The sequence below is a fragment of the Aspergillus costaricaensis genome, assembly GCF_003184835.1.
Source record: "Aspergillus costaricaensis CBS 115574 unplaced genomic scaffold BO79scaffold_1, whole genome shotgun sequence".
Lineage (NCBI taxonomy): Eukaryota > Fungi > Ascomycota > Eurotiomycetes > Eurotiales > Aspergillaceae > Aspergillus > Aspergillus costaricensis.
Window position 1 is genome coordinate 1832845 of NW_020291801.1, and position 19234 is coordinate 1852078.

General features: G+C 53.2%; 8 protein-coding genes across 8 annotated transcripts; 6 read left to right on the plus strand and 2 right to left on the minus strand.

Annotated features, from left to right (window-relative positions):
• Positions 1 to 170: 170 nt before the first annotated feature.
• BO79DRAFT_163555 (putative mRNA-nucleus export ATPase (Elf1)) lies at positions 171 to 4065 on the plus strand. Its single transcript, XM_025679136.1, has 4 exons — positions 171 to 2468; positions 2517 to 3083; positions 3134 to 3808; positions 3861 to 4065. Exons 1-4 carry the CDS (start codon positions 412 to 414, stop codon positions 3913 to 3915), a joined length of 3354 nt encoding a protein of 1117 aa, XP_025545452.1. The 5' UTR covers positions 171 to 411; the 3' UTR covers positions 3916 to 4065.
• Positions 4066 to 4484: 419 nt separating this feature from the next.
• BO79DRAFT_163560 (choline transport protein) lies at positions 4485 to 6262 on the plus strand. The gene is made up of 3 exons (XM_025679137.1): positions 4485 to 4985; positions 5031 to 5968; positions 6042 to 6262. The coding sequence occupies exons 1-3, from the start codon at positions 4504 to 4506 to the stop codon at positions 6176 to 6178; spliced, it is 1557 nt and encodes a 518-aa protein (XP_025545453.1). The 5' UTR covers positions 4485 to 4503; the 3' UTR covers positions 6179 to 6262.
• Positions 6263 to 6444: 182 nt separating this feature from the next.
• Positions 6445 to 9843, plus strand: BO79DRAFT_163562 (beta-glucosidase). Its single transcript, XM_025679138.1, has 3 exons — positions 6445 to 7085; positions 7134 to 7305; positions 7351 to 9843. The coding sequence occupies exons 1-3, from the start codon at positions 6555 to 6557 to the stop codon at positions 9783 to 9785; spliced, it is 3138 nt and encodes a 1045-aa protein (XP_025545454.1). The 5' UTR covers positions 6445 to 6554; the 3' UTR covers positions 9786 to 9843.
• A 707-nt stretch (positions 9844 to 10550) lies between these two features.
• BO79DRAFT_206282 (uncharacterized protein) lies at positions 10551 to 11201 on the plus strand. Its single transcript, XM_025681941.1, has one exon. The coding sequence runs from the start codon at positions 10635 to 10637 to the stop codon at positions 11046 to 11048; it is 414 nt and encodes a 137-aa protein (XP_025545455.1). The 5' UTR covers positions 10551 to 10634; the 3' UTR covers positions 11049 to 11201.
• Positions 11202 to 11869: 668 nt separating this feature from the next.
• Positions 11870 to 12718, plus strand: BO79DRAFT_185326 (putative IgE-binding protein; the record flags this gene model as incomplete). Its single annotated transcript, XM_025680389.1, has 3 exons — positions 11870 to 12160; positions 12239 to 12443; positions 12588 to 12718. The coding sequence occupies 3 exons, from the start codon at positions 11870 to 11872 to the stop codon at positions 12716 to 12718; spliced, it is 627 nt and encodes a 208-aa protein (XP_025545456.1).
• A 328-nt stretch (positions 12719 to 13046) lies between these two features.
• On the minus strand, positions 13047 to 14154 carry BO79DRAFT_223674 (uncharacterized protein; the record flags this gene model as incomplete). Its single annotated transcript, XM_025683620.1, has 3 exons — positions 13047 to 13097; positions 13181 to 14053; positions 14116 to 14154. 3 exons carry the CDS (start codon positions 14152 to 14154, stop codon positions 13047 to 13049), a joined length of 963 nt encoding a protein of 320 aa, XP_025545457.1.
• A 633-nt stretch (positions 14155 to 14787) lies between these two features.
• On the plus strand, positions 14788 to 15914 carry BO79DRAFT_223675 (uncharacterized protein; the record flags this gene model as incomplete). The annotated part of the gene is made up of 5 exons (XM_025683621.1): positions 14788 to 15004; positions 15056 to 15174; positions 15211 to 15297; positions 15364 to 15531; positions 15606 to 15914. 5 exons carry the CDS (start codon positions 14788 to 14790, stop codon positions 15912 to 15914), a joined length of 900 nt encoding a protein of 299 aa, XP_025545458.1.
• Positions 15915 to 16362: 448 nt separating this feature from the next.
• BO79DRAFT_206283 (malate synthase) lies at positions 16363 to 18549 on the minus strand. The gene is made up of 4 exons (XM_025681942.1): positions 18033 to 18549; positions 17348 to 17973; positions 16932 to 17285; positions 16363 to 16866 (listed from the first exon to the last, which is right to left on the minus strand). Exons 1-4 carry the CDS (start codon positions 18391 to 18393, stop codon positions 16579 to 16581), a joined length of 1629 nt encoding a protein of 542 aa, XP_025545459.1. The 5' UTR covers positions 18394 to 18549; the 3' UTR covers positions 16363 to 16578.
• Positions 18550 to 19234: the final 685 nt, after the last annotated feature.

Sequence of the window (19234 nt, forward strand, 5' to 3'; positions counted from 1 at the left end):
ACCGCCACAGCTCAGCCACGCGTGCCTGGATGATAGGCTGTCAGCCCCTCGCCTCAGGCAGAGATTTCATCGCCGCCCGATCCAATGGGCCGCCGCCTAAAAATCCTCAGGCTCGTTATCGGCCCCGCCTCCATCTTGTTTTTCCTCTTTGCGCTCGCCTTTCAACTTCCCTCGCCTCTCCTCTCCTCTCTCCCCCAAATCTCCCCTCTTTGTTTCTTCTTCTCCTTGTTGTATACCCCGTTCTGTTTCTCTGTTTATACGCATCCTCGCCGAGGATTGCCCACTAAAAGTTTTGGTATCTTTTCTTTTTTTCGTCTTTTTCTTTTCCGCTTTTTTTTTTTCTCAGCCTGCCCGCCGCCCCCGCCGGTGTGAGAGGCCCAGAACCCCCAAACCCACAGATCCTACGATATCATGCCTCATCCTGAAGATCCCACTCCAGCCATGACTACCGTCGTTTCCAAGACCCCCTCCGGCGTTCCTCCCACTGCGGATGAGGTCAACTCCATCCTGAACACCATCTTTCAGGCTGAGACCTCTCAGCAGGCGCTCGATGCCTCCTACGCCCTCACCAACCTGTTGATCCAGAGTGTCGGCTGCTCCGGTTTCCGTACATACAACATCCTGCCCCCGATCAAGAAGGCTGCTACCGACAAGAAGAATGGCGCCCTCCGCGAAAGTTCCATGCTCATTTTGGGCGCCCTCTTTGAGCGATTCCCCCGCGAACACCCTCTGAGCGAAGTCGTCTTCCTTCTGCAGGACGGCGGTGTCCTGAACCTGGCCCTCGATCTGCTGGCCGACAAGGGTGCTGTCGTGCGCGATGCTGCTCAGTACGCTATCGATGCGCTGTTTGCCTGCCTCAAGCCCGAGGCTTTGGTCAACGCCCTTCTTCCCGCCCTCTCCGCCTATCTCAACCAGAACACAGCCAAGTGGCAGGGTTTCGTCGGTGCCTACAGCCTCATCGAGAAGATGGCTACCAAGTCGCAAATGGGCACTGGATCCCTGGACGAGGAGCGCGAGAAGGACCTTTTGCGCGAGGCCATGGGCAAGACCCTGAAGGATCTGATCCCGTTGGTCGAGTCCGGCATGCACGACCTGAAGAACGAGGTCGCTAAGAAGGCCATCAAGGCTATGAATGCTCTCACTACTCTTCTGTCCAACGACGACGTGGCTCCCCGCATTCCCCTTTTGATCAAGACCATGGAGCAGCCATCCGAGCAGACCTTGCAGAAGGCCATCCACGCCCTGTCCCAGACTACCTTCGTCGCCATCGTCACCTCCCCCGTCCTCGCTCTGCTCACGCCTCTGCTCGAGCGTTCTCTTAACGCCCCTACGACTCCCCAGGAGACCCTGCGTCAGACTGTCGTCGTCGTGGAGAACCTCACCAAGCTTGTCCACGACCCCGCCGAGGCTCGTACTTTCCTGCCCAAGCTGAAGCCCGGTGTCCAGCGCGTCAAAGACCGTGCCTCCCTGCCCGAAGTTCGTGAGCTCGCCACTCGTGCTTTGGATGTCATCGAGAAGGCTATGGCCGATAAGGATGTTGCTGCTGGTGTGGTTGTGAAGATCACCCCGGAGGAAGTCCTGGCCGTGCTGGAGGCCAAGATCCAGGAGCACGGCGGCCTGGCCCGCCCTGAGGACGCCACCTTGTTTGCTCTGGGTAAGAACTATGTCGCCGAGATGGTTCGCGAGGATGTCAACTGCCGCATGCACGACCGTATTCCCGCCTGCATTGCCCCGTACCTCCGCGGTCTGCTGCACGAGGACAAGCATGACGCTGTCGCCGCCGCCGTCCAGGAGCACTTCGTCGAAGAGGACCACCGCAAGTTCGGCAAGCCCATTCCCGACGACCCCAATGAGGTCGAGATCGTCAACGCCAACTTCTCTCTGGCCTACGGTGGTATGCTTCTGCTGTCCCACACCAACCTTCGTCTGCTGAAGGGTCACCGCTACGGTCTGTGTGGTCGCAACGGTGCTGGTAAATCGACGCTCATGCGCAGTATCGCCAACGAGAAGCTGGAGGGCTTCCCCCCGCAGAGCGAGGTTCGTACCTGCTTCGTCGAGCACAACCAGGGCGAGGATGCCGATCTGAGCATCTTCGAGTACGTCTCCAAGGATCCCATGATTGCTGCCGAAGGCGAGGAGCACATCCGTAGCGTGTTGCTCGAATTCGGCTTCACGGACGGTCCCGAGGGCCGTCAGAACCAGCGTGTGGGCTCCCTGTCTGGAGGTTGGAAGATGAAGCTCGCTCTGGCTCGTGCCATGCTGCGCAAGGCCGATGTCCTCCTGCTGGACGAACCTACTAACCACTTGGATGTGGCCAACGTCAAGTGGCTCCAGGAGTACCTGAAGAAGCACACTGATATCACCAGTTTGATCGTCTCTCACGATTCCGGCTTCCTCGATGAAGTCTGCACGGATATCTACCACTACGAACAGAAGAAGCTGGTCTGCTACAAGGGTAACTTGGCTGAGTAAGTACTCCGTGCCGTTGATGTATACATCACACTAACAGTAGACAGTTTCGTCAAGGTCAAGCCCGAGGCCAAGAGTTACTACACCCTCTCGGCTAGCATCGTTCAATTCAAGTTCCCTCCCCCCGGTATTTTGGCTGGTATCAAGTCCAATACTCGTGCCATCCTCCGCATGACCAACTGCACCTACACCTACCCCGGCGCCAGCAAGCCTTCTCTGAGTGATGCGTCCCTGTCTCTGACTCTGTCGTCCCGTGTTGCTATCATTGGTGGTAACGGTGCCGGTAAATCGACCTTCATCAAGATGCTTACGGGTGAAACCATCCCTCAGACCGGTAAGGTCGAGAAGCACCCCAACTTGCGTATCGGTTACATCAAGCAGCACGCCCTGGAGCACGTCGAGATGCACCTGGAAAAGACCCCCAGCCAGTACCTTCAGTGGCGTTACGCCAACGGTGACGATCGCGAGGTGTACCTCAAGCAGACCCGTATCCTCACCGAGGAAGACAAGGCTCAACTGGCCAAGCCGGTCGACCTGGGCGACGGCCGTGGACCTCGTCGTATTGAGGCGCTCATGGGTCGCCAGAAGTGGAAGAAGTCCTTCCAGTATGAAGTGTATGTATTCATCGGATCTTTTCAAAACTGATCATCGCTAATTCATGCAGTAAATGGGTTGGCCTTCTTCCCAAGCACAACACCATGATCTCCCGTGAGACTCTGCTCAACCTCGGCTTCTTCAAGCTCGTACAAGAGTTCGACGACCACGAGGCGTCGCGCGAGGGTCTTGGTTTCCGTGTGCTCGACCCCAAGGTCATCTCGAAGCACTTCGAGGACATTGGTCTGGATCCCGAGATTGCCAACCACAACGAAATCTCCGGTCTGTCCGGTGGTCAGAAGGTTAAGGTCGTGTTGGCGGGTGCTATGTGGAACAACCCTCACTTGCTCGTCCTGGACGAGCCGACTAACTTCTTGGACCGTGACTCCCTGGGTGGATTGGCTGTGGCCATCCGTGACTTCAAGGGTGGTGTCGTCATGATCTCTCACAACGAAGAGTTCGTGGGCGCTCTCTGCCCCGAGCAGCTGCACGTCGCCGACGGTCGCATCGTCTCTCGCACCAACACCGCCATCTCGCTCGACCGGTTCGAGGACAGCGCTGCCAGCTCTCCTCAGCCTGGCAGCACGGCCGTCAACTCTACCGCCACGAGTGCGGCTGCCTCGGCCGTCAACTCGGGAGCGGAGGAGCAGGGCGAGCTGAAGTTCAAGGCTAAGAAGAAGAAGAAGCTCACCCGTGCTCAGTTGAAGGAGCGTGAGGCCCGCCGCCGTCTCCGTCATCTTGAATGGTATGTCTCACTCTCTTGTCTTAAAGTACTTCTCCCTTACTGACTCTCGCAGGCTCCAATCGCCCAAGGGCACCCCCAAGCCCCCGGATACTGATGACGAGGAGTAAATGCATTGTTAAGTTATGATTTTGTTTGCATCGGCAGCGGTGTGATTAGACATGTTCTGGCTTTGGTTCCTTATAGACGGCTGGTTTATTGCTTGATTAATGAGGCTTGACGAGTATATAGATGTAGACTTGCTCTGAATGAACTTTTTGCACATGACTTTCGTCTCAAATCGATAGTAAACAAATAGTTCGATGTTGTGTTACCACGTGTGTCCACGTGCCTGTGCGTCCCCGCTGCTACTTCATGCTGTTGCTGTGTGCGACTCTTTGTTTCTGCACAGGCTGGTGATCTCATCGTGAAGTCGGGCACAACCTTGCCAATGAAAGCGGGGATGCTCAGTACGGCCTCGCTCACGTCCTTGGCAACCTCGGGGTCTCCGGAGCTGACCGACAGATTGTTATCCCCCTCATGCAACTGGCTGTGTTTCTCGATCATCCGAGGAGATCGGCGGGTGGCCAATGCAGGTGCAACGCCTGCATACTACGCTGCTATTGTTCCCCTCGCAGCCCACGCGACTATTTCCATCCCCTTCCCCGCACATGAAATGACTTTTTACCCCAGAACAACCAAAATACACTCACGAAAATATGGAGCGACCCAAGACCAACGTGTCCGCAGTCAGTCCGGCCAGCGACAATTCTGCACACCTCGACGATGACGCGAGAAGGCTGGCGGAGATGGGCTATACCCAGGACATGCAGCGGAACTTCTCCGTGCTGTCTCTCCTCGGGGTCGCCTTCTCCCTGGCAAACTCGTGGTTCGGTATCTCCGCGTCCTTGATCACAGGCATCAACTCAGGAGGCACCGTGTTGACTATCTATGGCATCCCGTGGATCGCTTTCGTATCGACCTGCGTTGGAGTCAGCCTGTCCGAATTGGCATCAGCCATGCCCAACGCAGGTGGTCAATACTTTTGGGCCAGTGAGCTGGCACCGAGGAAGTATGCGTCTTTCGCATCCTATCTGACCGGCTGGTTGGCTTGGGCGGGCGCCATCTTTACCTGCGCCAGTGTCGCTTTAAGCTTGGCCTCTGCTGGTGTTGGCATGTGGCAGCTAACACATCCGGACTTGTATGTTTCTATTCAAGATTGGACAGCAACTTGCTGACGATGTAGTACTCCTCAACCATGGCATTCCGTGGTAGCCTACCAGCTAGTCAACTTCTTCTCCTACCTGTTTAATTGCGTCGGCAAAGTGCTTCCCACCGTGGCCACCACAACCCTATACATCTCCCTAATCTCGTTCGTTGTCATCCTGATCACCGTTCCTGCGGCAGCTCCTACACACGGGTCGGCTGAATTCGTCTTCGCTCACTTTGTCAACTCGACGGGTTGGCCCTCTGACGGGATTGCATTCCTCGTGGGTTTAATCAATCCCAACTGGATATTCGCTTGTCTTGACTCGGCCACCCATTTGGCCGAGGAAGTCGGGCAGCCTGAACGTAGCATACCCATTGCGATCCTCTGTACCGTATTGATTGGCTTTCTCACGTCGTGGACCTACTGCATCTCCATGTTTTTCAGCCTGAACAACCTCGATGAGATCCTCAATACTCCGACCGGCGTGCCCATCCTCGCTTTGTATTACCAAGCCTTGCAGAACAAAGCCGGGGCCATTGTGCTCGAGACGTTGCTTTTTGTTACTGGTATCGGATGCCAAATTGCCTGTCATACCTGGCAATCCCGCCTATGCTGGTCCTTTGCACGAGACCGGGGCCTACCCATGTCATCGTTTCTCTCCCAGGTTCATCCCACGCTGGATGTGCCACTAAATGCGCACAGCGTGAGCTGCTTCATAGTGGGTCTTCTGGGGCTGCTGTACCTTGGTTCGTCGACCGCCTTCAACAGCATGGTCACTGCGTGCATTGTGTTACTCTATGCCTCGTACGTTGTGCCGATTGTCTGCTTGCTGTGGCGTGGTCGGAATAACCTCAAACACGGTCCCTTCTGGCTGGGGAAACTCGGCTTGGTGTGTAATATTGTGGTTCTAGCATGGACCTTGTTCTGCCTGGTTATATATTCCTTCCCCTCGGTGTATCCGGTTACCACGGGCAGTAAGCCACCCCCAAGCACCACTCCCTTAACCATTTGCCCTGAAATAACTACTAACTCGACGACTACTACTAGATATGAACTATGTTTCTGCAGTATATGGGGTAGTTGCAGTGCTGATTGCCCTGGATTGGGTGTTGCGGGGACGCCGGTCCTTCCGGGGACAGACGGCGCGACACATGGAGGCGGCGGAGGCGACTCTCACTCAATAAGCGGATTATAACCACTACTAGCTATATGTTCACTTCGATGTATCTATTGGCGTCAACATTCTGCTCAGTATAGTTCCAAGTCAGGGTCCCAGCAAAAGTACGGTCCAGATCATGATCGGCCCGCAACGTCGTAAGCCATCAGATGGACGCCATCGTGATTGGCCAACCGCGGGGCGGGTGCCTTGAAATGATGGCTCGTATCATTACTCTTTGCGCCCAGCTTTCTCCACGTCTGGCCATCCCCATCCACTCTCTCGCCATCGCAATCTCCCCTTTCTCCCTCCTGGCCTGGTCCCTTCTTTTTTTTCTTTCTTTCTCCCCTTGCTTCCTCTCGAATCTGGAATCTATTCCAATGCTCCTATCCCCGTAAGGCACCATGCCGCTCCCCTTTCGGGACAACTCTTCCTCCGGCAGGAAATCCTCCCAGCAACAACGCTACACCCCCCTACATGAATCTATCCCCGAAGAGGTCCACGATGACCGTCGCTACTCCGAAACCTTCACCCTCTCCGACCTCTCCGATCCAGACCTCGATGAGGACTCCCGCATAAAGCTCCGCCGCGTCGACAACGCCAAGAGGTCCAATGAGGCCTCCGCCTACGCTAACCGCCGCTCCACCGATGTCGAAGCATACCTGGATAGCATTACCGAGGCGGAACAAGAGTTATTGGCGGCAGCGAGACAGTACGAGCTCACCGATGACAGCGATGATGGTGACTACACCGTGAAGAAGAAGGGACATCACCGAAGAACCTCGTCGTTCCGGAGACATACTCCCCGCACCGGATGGCGGGCATACTATTATTCTCGATGGCTGTGGCGGACGCTGGTCGTTATTTTCGTCGCACTGGGTATGATGGTCTGGGCATTCTTGAATTTGGCTTGGTCGGAAGATGAGTTTGAACGGGTTCGTTTGGTATACTTGACTTAGTGGGTGTGATGCTGATGTCTGTAGGATATGACGCCGGCGGAGTCTTGGTTTCCTACCCCCAAGGGAGGCGCGCTGGAAGAATGGGCGGAGGATTATAGGAAGGCGGAGGCACTAGTCAGCCAGATGACCCTCATTGAGAAGATCAACATCACTACCGGCATTGGATGGCAAATGGGGCTTTGTGTCGGGAATACAGGTATGTCTGGTTGAAGGCTATGGATGGTGGTTACTAACTGCTCAGGCTCCGCCGATTTGGTCAAGTTCCCCTCGCTGTGTCTACAGGACGGTCCCCTTGGATTGCGTTACGCCGACCTCATCTCTGCCTTCCCTGCCGGTATTACAACAGGAGCGACCTGGAACCGAGATCTGATCCGACAGCGCGGTGCGGCTCTGGGAGAGGAGGCTCGCATAAAGGGCGTCAACGTGTTGCTGGGCCCGTCGATGGGCTCCCTCGGCATGATGCCAGCGGGCGGTCGCAATTGGGAGTCGTTTGGCTCGGACCCTGTGCTGCAGGGTGTCGCCGCGGCGGAGACCATTCGCGGCATCCAGAGCAACGGCGTCATGGCCACTGCCAAACATTACATTTTGAACGAGCAAGAACATTTTCGGCAGCCAAATGAGTGGGGAATCCCCTCAGCCATGTCGTCCAACGTCGGCGACCGTGCTTTGCACGAGGTGTTTGCCTGGCCGTTTGCCGAGAGTATCCGGGCTGATGTGGCCAGCGTCATGTGTGCGTACCAGATGGTGAACAACAGCCATGCTTGTGAGAACAGCAAGCTGCTGAACGGTATTCTGAAGGACGAGATGGGCTTCCAGGGATTCGTGCAGTCGGACTGGTTGGCCCAGCGGTCAGGTATCAACAGCGCCCTAGGGGGTCTGGACATGAGTATGCCGGGTGATGGTCTCCATTGGGCGGACGGAAGGTCCTTGTGGGGACCAGAGCTGACCCGCGCAGTGTTGAACACCTCTGTCCCGATGGACCGGTTGAACGACATGGTGACCCGCATTGTGGCCTCCTGGTACCATCTTGGCCAGGACTTGTGGCCTCGGCCTGCTCCGGACGGTGATGGCGGGCCTACCTTTTCCTCGTGGACCAACGATGAGGTCGGATGGCTTCACCAAGGGTCTCCGGATGACGAGGCCTACGGTATCGTGAACCGGTTCATCAATGCCCAGGGCGAAGGCGAGAATGCACACTCCATCATTGCTCGCAAGGTGGCGGCCGAAGGCATCGTGATGGTGAAGAATGACCAGAACACACTGCCATTGTCCCGCCGGCCAGTTAGCCCATCCGGTGGTCCCTATCGGGTGGGCGTGTATGGCGACGACGCCGGACCGGCTGGAGGACCCAACGCCTGCCCAGACCGGGGCTGCAACCAGGGTACTCTGGCCATGGGCTGGGGTAGTGGAACGGTAGAATTTCCCTACCTGATCAGTCCTATCGACGCTCTGAATACCGCCTGGGCCACCGAGATCGACATGCACTCGTACATGCGGAATGCCGTGATGCCCGCCGATGCTGCCGACCGAGATCTATGTTTGGTGTTTGCGAACGCTGACTCCGGCGAGGGATACATCTCTTCGGGTGGCATTAACGGCGACCGCAGCAACCTCTTTCTGCAAAAGGGCGGCGATTCGCTGATCAAGACGGTAGCCAAAAACTGTGGCGGGCCGACCGTGGTGGTGGTGCACGCCGTGGGCCCGGTGGTCGTTGAGTCTTGGATTGACCTTCCGGGCGTCGCCGCCGTCCTGTTCGCGCATCTGCCCGGACAGGAAAGTGGCAACGCTCTGGTGGACGTGCTGTTCGGGGAGGTCGATGCCAGCGGCCGGCTGCCATACACGGTGGGCAAGAGGCTCGCCGACTACGGGCCGGGAGCGCAAGTGCTGTACGAGCCCAATGCACCGGTCCCCCAGGTGGACTTTACAGATGGTCTGTACATTGACCACCGTTATTTCGACCGCCATAATATCACTCCACGATTCGAGTTTGGCTATGGGTTGTCTTACGCTACGTTCGAGTTGGCCGAACTGCAGGTGAACGCCTTGCAGTCGAAGTCGCGGCTGCCTGCGTCGAGGCCTCCAGCCATGATTTCTCCCCCAGAGTACGATCTTGAACCGCCGCGCAACGAATCATTCTTCTTCCCACCAGGATTCAACGTCGTTAGCAAATATATCTACCCCTATCTTCCATCTCTGGATGGTACTGACCCCACCAACTACACACACTACCCGATCGGCTACGACAAGCCGCGGACACCGTCACAAGCCGGCGGTGGCTTGGGCGGCAACCCGTCTCTGTTCGAGGAGATGGCGAACGTGGAAGTGCAGGTCCGCAACACGGGACCCCGGTCTGGTCAGACCGTAGTGCAGATGTATGTCTCCTTCCCAGAGGAGGTGAGCGAGGAGGGCGACTGGGTGGAGGTGCACGATCGGAGCTCTAGCAAGACAAAGATTGAGCGGGTGCCGGAGAAGATCGACTTTCCGGTGCGTGTGCTGCGAAACTTTACCAAGGTGGCCCTGGAGCCAGGTGAAGCGCAGACAGTGTCGATGAGTCTCAGCCGGAAGGATCTGAGCTATTGGAGTGTGCGGCAACAGAACTGGGTGATGCCGGACGGAGATTTTGAGATCTGGGTAGGGCAGAGTTCGAGAGATCTCCCGTTGCGAGGATACTATTAGATTTGGAGTATTATTAGATTTTCATGTACATATAGAATTGCTATCAATGATTTTGAAGGAACCTGCAGATCCCAGATGCGCTTGTATTCCAGACTTTTGCCCTACTGTCGTTCTCTCTCCATCATGTTGAACCATCGTCAGTAAGCGGGGCACTTAGAAGACTGAACACACCTGAGCGAGCAACGCCCCATCCACTACGATACCACTTTCCTTATCACAACTAACATCTAACACTCTAAAATCGATGGAATAAGACAGCCCTCACACGAGGCCACCGACGGATTTCCCACCGCCCTACGACACAAACACAGCGAAACTGCCATGACAAGCGCGAGAAAGCATTACCACCTAATCTACCCAAGCCTCGCCATGGGCTGCGGGGGGGGAAGGGGAGGTGGGGCAGTGCAACGCGCACCATCATCATGGTGAGAAAGCAGCCCATTACACGGCTCTCCCCATACCTTACCCTTTTCGGTTTAGGACGTGAAGTTGTGTGTCCCAGTATGATTCGTTCAATAATCCCTCCCCCCTGTTATAACTACATGAACTGATTGTTTTTTCCACGGGGTTTCCTGCGCCCGCACTGCGCGCTTCGCACGCTCCCAAGTCGCGTCTATTGGACAGGAGTGCAAAAGTGATCCCAGCAGAGTGGGTCGGCGTGCGAGAACGGGAGACCAGGACGCGTCGTGGGAGATGCTCTGGAGTATATGAATGCCCTCGAGATAGGTTGTTGTAGATGTAGTTTCTTTAGGTCTTTACCATTCTATTCGACTCATTCTGTCTCGTTGCCCTTGCTTTTCTCACTGCTCTATCGGCTCTTGTTCTTTTTTCTTTCTTTACATACCTACCATGTTAGCAGAAAACTCCATTTTTCAAATCCTGAACCTTTTGCAGGGCCCCGCTATGAGTGCCCTCTGCAGGAAAGGAAAGGAGAATTTCGACAAGATCATCAGGGTGAAAAAGCTTGTTGAGGGTAAGTACACGACGGAGTATTTTGTCAGTGATTGTATTAAGTTGCTGGGTGAGCTGGAGAGGAACGGGGATGTTCGTAGTAGCTTCGCAACAGTGAAAAAGTTGAAGGAGTGTGCTCAGGAGTTTGATCGCAAGATGCAAGAGATTAGGGAAAACTATGGGAAATGTCGGGGCATTCATTGGTTGGTAAGGGTGTATTCGGATGGTGGCGAGTTGAAAAAGTTGGAAAGGGAGTTTTGGGATCTTGTGGATGGCACCAAGGGGGTGCTGGATTTGTGGAAGTTGTTGTAGGTTGGAAACTTCGTTTCACAGTTGTCTTGGTGGTGTGGTATTTTCGGAGAGAAGGATATGCTGAGATGGGATGGGATGGGATAGGATGGGATAGGATGAATGATGGATGGATGGATATGGACTACGTGAAATGGGCGGCATGGGTGTGGATTGGAGGGAAGCAGTTCTACTACTTACTGCTGATATCCCGGGGATGAGGAGCCATAGATAGCAGTTCAAGCCCTTTTACTATTTCTTGGTGACTTGATAGGAGGAAGTATTTGGGTATTGAGATATAATGTTGTTTATTTAGAGTGCTTGGTGCGAGCTTCCGTTTAAACCAGACTGCCAGTAATGAGAAATTGATTTTAGCGTGTTTTCAAGTGGATCGCGGAGTGATAGACAAGGTAAAAGCTGGTTCCGACCCTTATAAAGAGGTAGTTAGGGTTTCTTTAAGGAAGATATTCCACCATATCAACAAGTATCACATGAAGATAATCAGCTATGCTAATTAGATTTTCTCCCACTGTCCCAACAGCACCTACAATAAGTCATTGACTCTCTTCTAACGCTCAACATAACCATGAGCTCATATCCATCTCCGCAGCACCAAGTACACCCCCGCTGCGGGAATACCTTCCGACCCAACCCTACCCAGTCCAACTGCAACACCAACCCAGTGGAATACTTCTCCGGATGACTTCAGAGAGATCAAATTATCACTACTACGTAGATATTTGTATAAGAAAGCCCTATCCCAGCCCATACTACAATTTCTCATCTACTACACATCACAATACACTCCAGTCCATCCCAAAGACACCGAACGAAGAAAACGAACAATGAACCTCCTAACCCTCCTCCTAACCACCCTCTCCCTCCTCCCCACACCATCCTACACCCAAGAATCATCATCCTCCTCCTCATCCTCCGACGAAGACACCTCCTCCACCTCCTCCTTCACCGTAACCGCCTACCGCTCCAACTCCCCAATCAACAACCTCGCCCTAACCATCTTCTCGGGCCGCTTCTACCTCGGCGGCCGCACCTCCTCCTACTGTCCACCTGGCGTAGCCTCCGAAGGCGAATGTCCCCCAGGAAACGAGACTATAATCGTCGGTGATAACGGCCTGGTACGTTTCTCCCCTCTTATCCCCTTCATCCCCCCAACCCTAAATTCAACCACCAACTAACACCCCTCATCCATACAGTCCGTCTCCGTCCCCGGCGGCCAACAAATCTACATCCTCTCGACCGGCGCCCTCTCCTTCACAGCCCCACACTCAGCCTACATGCCTCCCGGCTCCTCAACCGGCCCATTCAGCTACACGCCGGGCACACCCTACGGCAGCTGGAATTACACGGGCTCTCCGGGTGGATTCATTGCCTGTCCTGTGAAAGGCGGAGCTGGAGGAGGTAGCAGTAGTAGTAGTGTGCCTGGTGGGTCGTCGAGTACGCCGAAGCCGAGTTCGACGCCTACGCCTAGCAAGCATTCTGGGACGCCTTCTTCGTCGTATGTGAGTCCGTCGGTGAGTCCGTCTGCGACTCCGGGGGCGGGAGGCGGTAGGTGGATTGTGTATGTCAATTGGAAGAATGCGACTGTGCCCGGGGGGAATGTTAATGAGTGTCTTGGGTTTGGGGCGAGGGCGTGGGGAAGGAATGCGAGTGTGGGGGCTTGGGAGTATATTTGATCTCTGTTTTTTATGGAAGGTTTGGTTGGAGTTAGGGTTCAAAAAAGGGGGTTAGTCAGTTTGTATAAGGGTTGAGATGGACGAGGATGGTGTGGTGGTGGTGGTAGTTACTGGTTTGTTTGTTTGGTTGGTATTGAAAATGCATGCATTTATTTTGTTTATTCGGTTATATGGTGGTTCATGATAGGAATGATTTTCGTTAGGATGAAGTATGATAATGTATCATGCATTTAACATGGCAAGAGGATTCGTGTGAAATCAATGTTATTCCTCTGTCGTAATGCTCTCAACTGCCTTCACAGACCATCCTGTCTAATTCGTACCGCTATCAGACCCTGCTGATCCGAATGTTAGACTCCTTCCCAAAAGTGAGTGCAGTCTGATTTGGAGAGCATGTGTCAGTCGACGATGGGGGCTAATAGGATCACTTGGGTTGATTAGCCGAGTGTGTAGTATCCCCACCAGCTGGGAACATTGGGAGATCTGTTCCCGCAGATCGTCTGCCAGCTTGTCGGTTTCTTCTTGCAGCCTATACTTCAACGCTGGCATGCCACCGGTCGAGGCACTTGTCGCTTCGAAGACTGGTAGAGGCATCTGGGCTACAACGCTCTCGTAAAGGGTCACAATGTGGGCAAGGGTCGTATAAGTCAGCATCAGAAGGGTTAGGCTGCGATTTTCCTCCTCCGCTTCCAGAAGTCTACCTACTACGTTAATGGAGTGTTCCGTCGTTCTCACTATTATGTCCACTTCTGGCCTGCTCTTGGTGTAATGCTCAAGCATGTAAACAAACCCTGCGCAGCTTAAGATGTCATTGGCTCCAGTAGGGTCCGCCGCGTTTTGAGGGTCCGGATTTGTAGGCTCTACTGTTTTCTCGCGTGACTCATTGATGCATTCGGCATGCCCTGAAAAGGGTCCACTATAATAGCCGTGCAGGTATTTGGAGTCTGAGCCGGCAGCTGGTCCGCTGGACTGGAGATACTCCGTTGGGTACTCGCTGTATGCATTTGACTGAATTGAAGTGCGAGCCTGGACTGGAGACTTCGTAGCACTTTCTGGATCCCACGAGGAATATAGTAGAGGTTCAGGCTGTTCTTCTGGCTCGTACTCGGAGGGTGTTTGGGTGAGTATTGATCTTTCGATTATTGGAGAAGAGAGATGAGAAGCAGGATGGTGGTTGATGAAATCAGCTGGGGCTGGAGTCGATAGAATATTGCTGCTGCTCTGCTCAGCGCAATGCTCTCGTCGTCTGCCTGGCTTGCATTCACCTGGAGGGTTCACGCAGTCGATGCTCCGCTTGATACAATGGGTGCAGTCACTTTCCTCCGTGTTATATTTCTGTCATTGTGATTAGTTCACGAATCGAACGAGAATATACAGGTGAAGTGATCTGACCATACCTTGAAACAACCGCAGTTGGGGCAGTGAGGTGGTGTCATGTCTGTAGTACTGGGGTTTAAACTGAATTCCGTTGAAATTAATCAGGCAGGAGAATGTGATTCTGATCACTGTAGCAAGGGTTCGTCTCGCGGTCTTCTGTATCTTGAACAGTATCTACGGTTGGTGTATAAGTGGAGAGAGAAGCATTTATACCACTTTTCAGCCGATGTCACAAGTGACTCTTCATGATCACTAACTTCTCGGTGTTTGCCGAGAAATCCAAGTCGCTGGTGAGCTGCTTGCTTTCGCCAACTCCAAGCTCCTCAGAGAAACATAGAACGATTTGGAAATCTGCATCTTGATCGTTGAATATGAGAATTGCGGAATTGTGAATCAGATCAGCTTGCAAACAATAGAATATCTCCGTAGCATCGATGAACGAGCATCTTGACTACGATTAGCATCCATACAGAATATTGCTCTGTGATGAGAATGATGTGGGAACACAGGGAAGACAATGTCATCTCCCTTCTTTGTCTAAGGTAGAGTGTGGTTAACTCCGCGGCTGCGAGTTAGACTCACATCATACCTACGTCTTACACAAAGTCTGCTCGAACATCAACAAAATCGACCACCATGGCTCTTTCCAAGGAAATAATTGTCACCTTGCAAAGCAGTAAGATCTCTCCGGAATGTCCCCAGATATCGAAAAAGCCAGAGAGCGCATCTCCCGCTACTCCAACCAGGAACGACTCCACGAGACCAAGCTGAAAGCAACACTAGATGCATCTCTCCAATGGCTACCGGACGGCGGGAAAGAAGCCCTAGCTAGTGACATTCTAGACGCGACGACTGATGATAAGCTTCATGAGATTTTCTTCAATATTCTCACCATCCTAGTCTGGCCAGGTGCGTGATCACCCGAGACGATACCAGAATCAGTACCACTGACAAGACAAGCCATACTCCAGTCAGAAGCAAGCGAAGTCAGAACACCCCAAGAGCAGCTTAGTCCCTTGGGAAATTACCAGCAAGGCACACAGGAAGATTGTCTGAAGCGTGATGGCTCCTGCTGCGTCGTTACAGGGGCTATGGATTAGGAAACGTATTCCGAGAAAGGCAGACCAGAGGGCTTTGAAAGTACCTATGTGCAGGTAGCGCACATCATGCCGTATTTTATTTCCTACTGGAATAAATCTGCAGTGAGTTCCCCTTATATCTATTGATTGTCTGCCAATAATACCAATAATAACATCACTGGAATACAGATGACCACCGTCTGGGAAACCCTATGCCGCTACTTCCCTGCCATTCACCAAGCCCGAATGGGGGCCGGTGGCATCAATGCCCTGGTAAACAGCCTATCAAACAGCTTCTTGATAGATCTACCAACAAATCTAGTATTCAGTCGTTTCGCTCTCGCTTTCAAAGCAACAGTAAGTCTCAAATCTTACATCATTATTATTATTATTACTGCTACTTCATTATATTGATATCCCCGATCAAATAGGACCGCCCAAACGTCTACAAAACCGTACGATTCAGCGCGTGTCCAACTAGCCTACTGATACCCGATGAGATCGAGTCCAAGTCAGTAGCGGCGCCTGGTCCAGAACATCTGGAACTACCGAGCAAGAATCTCCTCGACTGCCACTACCGTCTAGCCCAGATCCTCAACGCCTGTGGTGATAAAATGGCTTTCTTACCTGGTAAATACCGGGATCATTGGGAGTACCACATCAGGTGGAATGTCGAGGCGATGCTCGATGGGGATGCTGATCTTAGCGGATATTTGGAGACAGCGCTGTGGTGGGCGTAGAGGTAGAGGGTGATACTATTTGATGCGATATGTAATTCTCAAGTTAATCTGTAGGAGTTCACCTATGTTTTGGTCATAAATTGCACTCAGTATTAGTCTCTTGCTCTCAGTTATTGTCACACGAATGGATCCAGCTAAACTCCATTTTCTCCTCCTCTCATTAGTATTAATCAGTTCTACATATCTCGCTGCATTCATGAATGCAATAACTCTTGCTTGATAACTGAGATATTAGAAAGACAGGACATGTAATATAACAATTATAAAGTAGCAGTAACTTATGTTAATCGATACTACCGATGAAGTCCATATATATCCTCTTCAAGTAAGTTGGTCTATAGACCATAAGTACTAGCATGTCAACAGCTGGACCGAATAGGACTCAACGCTACACTATTAATAGTTGTATCTCGGTCCCAGGATATGTGAAGTAATTCAATGTAAGCGTTGATAATAATCTGATAATCCTAGAGGAAATGCATTCATCCATTCAATATGTGTAATACCATAGTAACAATCGCAAGAGCAATGATAATAATAACAATGATAATAAGTCCAGCCTATCAAACCCAATCATCCTAATAATATGAACAATTAAAACCCATGCCATAAACATATCGTAACACCATTACGTCCGAAATCAACCGCAAGCTAGCTACTCAGCTTACAGCTTAGCAGCAGGCTCGGCCTTGCCCGCCGACGAAATCTCATTGTACAACAAACTCGTCAGGAAATCGGCATAGTCCTCGCCCGTCACCTGGCCGGCAAAGTACCGCGCCGCGAGCTGGAACTTGTTGCCCTGGGGACCCTTGGCGGCCAGGCTGTCAGCCTGCTCCTGCAGGAGACGCAGAGCGTATGCCTTGTCGACCTTCTTGCCGTCGGAGGTGGTGATGCCGTGGTGCGTCCATTGCCAGAGCTGACTGCGGGAGACTTCAGCGGTAGCGGCATCCTCCTGTTCCTTTGTTAGTATACATTCCATAATGTGTGGATGAGAAAAGGAAAGAGATTGGGGCGTACCATCAGGAAGTTGATGGGAATGCAGCCCACACCGCGGAGCCATCCCTCCATGTAGGACAGACCGATGTTCAGGTTCTTGCGGATGCCGTCCTCGGTGATCTTGCCGGGGACGTTGGTGTTCAGGAGATCGTTGGCGGTGATGTGGACGTCCTCACGACGGACGAACAGCTGGTTGGGGGTGGGCATGTAGGTGTTGAAGATCTCCGAGGCGATGGAAGCCAGAGCAGGGTGGGCAACCCAGGTGCCGTCGTGGCCGGCGCGCACTTCACGCAGCTTGTCGGCGCGCACGCTCTCCATGGCCTTGTCGTTGGCGGTGGGGTCGTTCTTAATGGGGATTTGAGCGGCCATGCCTCCCTGCAATATCATTAGTATCATCTTCACATAGCACCTCAGTGTTAAAGAGGATGGGGACCTACCATAGCATGGACTCCTCTGCGGTGGCAAGTCTTAATCAACAACTTCACATACGCATCCATAAACGGCACGGTCATAGTAACGTCCGAACGATCCGGAAGCACAAAGTTGGGGTGCTTGCGGAACTTCTTAATGAAGGAGAAGATGTAATCCCAACGACCACAGTTCAATCCAGAGCTGTGTTCGCGCAACTCGTAGATGATCTCATCCATCTCAAACGCCGCCGAGATGGTCTCGATCAGCACGGTACCACGGATCGTTCCGCGCGGCATACCAATGTAGTCCTGAGCCAGGTTGAAGACGTCGTTCCACAGACGCGCCTCGAGATGCGACTCCATCTTGGGAAGGTAGAAGTACGGGCCGAACCCGCGGGCAACGAGCTCCTTGGCATTGTGGTAGAAGTACAGACCAAAGTCGAACAGACTGCCGGAGATGGGGGTGCCGTCGACAGTGAAGTGCTTCTCGTCGAGGTGCCAGCCACGAGCGCGAGCAATGAGAGTGGGGAGCACGCGGTCTGTCCGCAGCTTGTATTCCTTACCACCCTGTGTGAAATCGACCTGGCGACGGATGGCGTCGTAGAGGTTGACTTGGCCGTTGATCATGTTTTCCCAGGTAGGAGCGCTGGAATCTATTTTTGCTATTAGCTACTGTACTCCTGGGAATGATCCGGGGAAATAAAGGGCATACCCTCGAAATCAGCCATGTATGTCCAGACATCCGAGTTCAACGCGTTGACGACCATCTTGCGATCTGTGGGACCGGTGATTTCCACACGGCGGTCGACGAGTCCCGGAGCCGGGGGAGCACCCTTCCAGGCATCGTTCTCACGAATGTGCTTTGTCTCGGGCAGGAAGTCGGGGAGGTGACCCTTGTCAATCTCAGCCTGGCGGTCGATGCGGCGCTGGAGGAGGGCCTTGCGAGTAGGGTTGAAGGTGCGGTGGAGGATGGCGAGGAAGGCACAGGCGTCCTTGGTGAGGATCTTGCGAGCTTCCGAGCTCACATTGCCGAGGATGACGACGTCCTTGAGTTGGGTATCGACTTGCACCATGGTGGAGGATGGATTGAGAGTCCTTTATCTTATCGGGAAGTATATGAGGGGGGAGGGTATACTAGATACTATCCGGACCGGCAGGATAGAAGTACTGGAGATGAGATGATATGAAGAAGGAAGCAGCGAAGAAGACTTCAAGAACAACCAGCACTATTATAAGCTACGAGATGTGGAGGGAGAGCAAGAGAATATATGTTCTACACAGCGACTACGTCAGTCCCACCATTCACTTCACTAACCGCGGTCCATGGGGAGTCCCGATAAGCTGGATTGAACCCAAAATGAGGGCTGCTCCAGAGCTTCCATTCCACGTGACTTTTCCGCGGGAAACCCAGCTGCAATTCGGCCGATAACGGGCGGGGCACGCCGGCTACCGATTCCGACTTACGGCTTATCGTTCAGGCCGAGTACTTCTTACTCGATACATTCGAGTACTATACTCTCTGTAGTGATCACTATATTAACGATACTATCCTGGAAGATCTCGAGATGATTCCCGACGTGGGTCGGTACTTGCTGGCTCTGTTGCAGCTGCCCAGATACACCAACACTGCATTGTCCACTCCAGTAGCCACTCACGCAGTCAACCGAGGATGTTGATAAGCTCCTAAACTCCTAAACTCCCCGCAGGCCCGAGAGCCTTTCCTCCCAACCGCGGTTCGCCGCCATCCTGCTGCCCTGTACTGCTCCTCTCCTCCGTCCGTCCTGGAGCAAGCTTCCTGCGGTCCGGCCATCGCCTACACTTGACCGACTTGTCCCGATTATGATACGGTGCTTTTTCTGATGCCGTGGAGCTGTATCATTGCTACAGTGACTCACTCATGGCTGGCAAAAATTC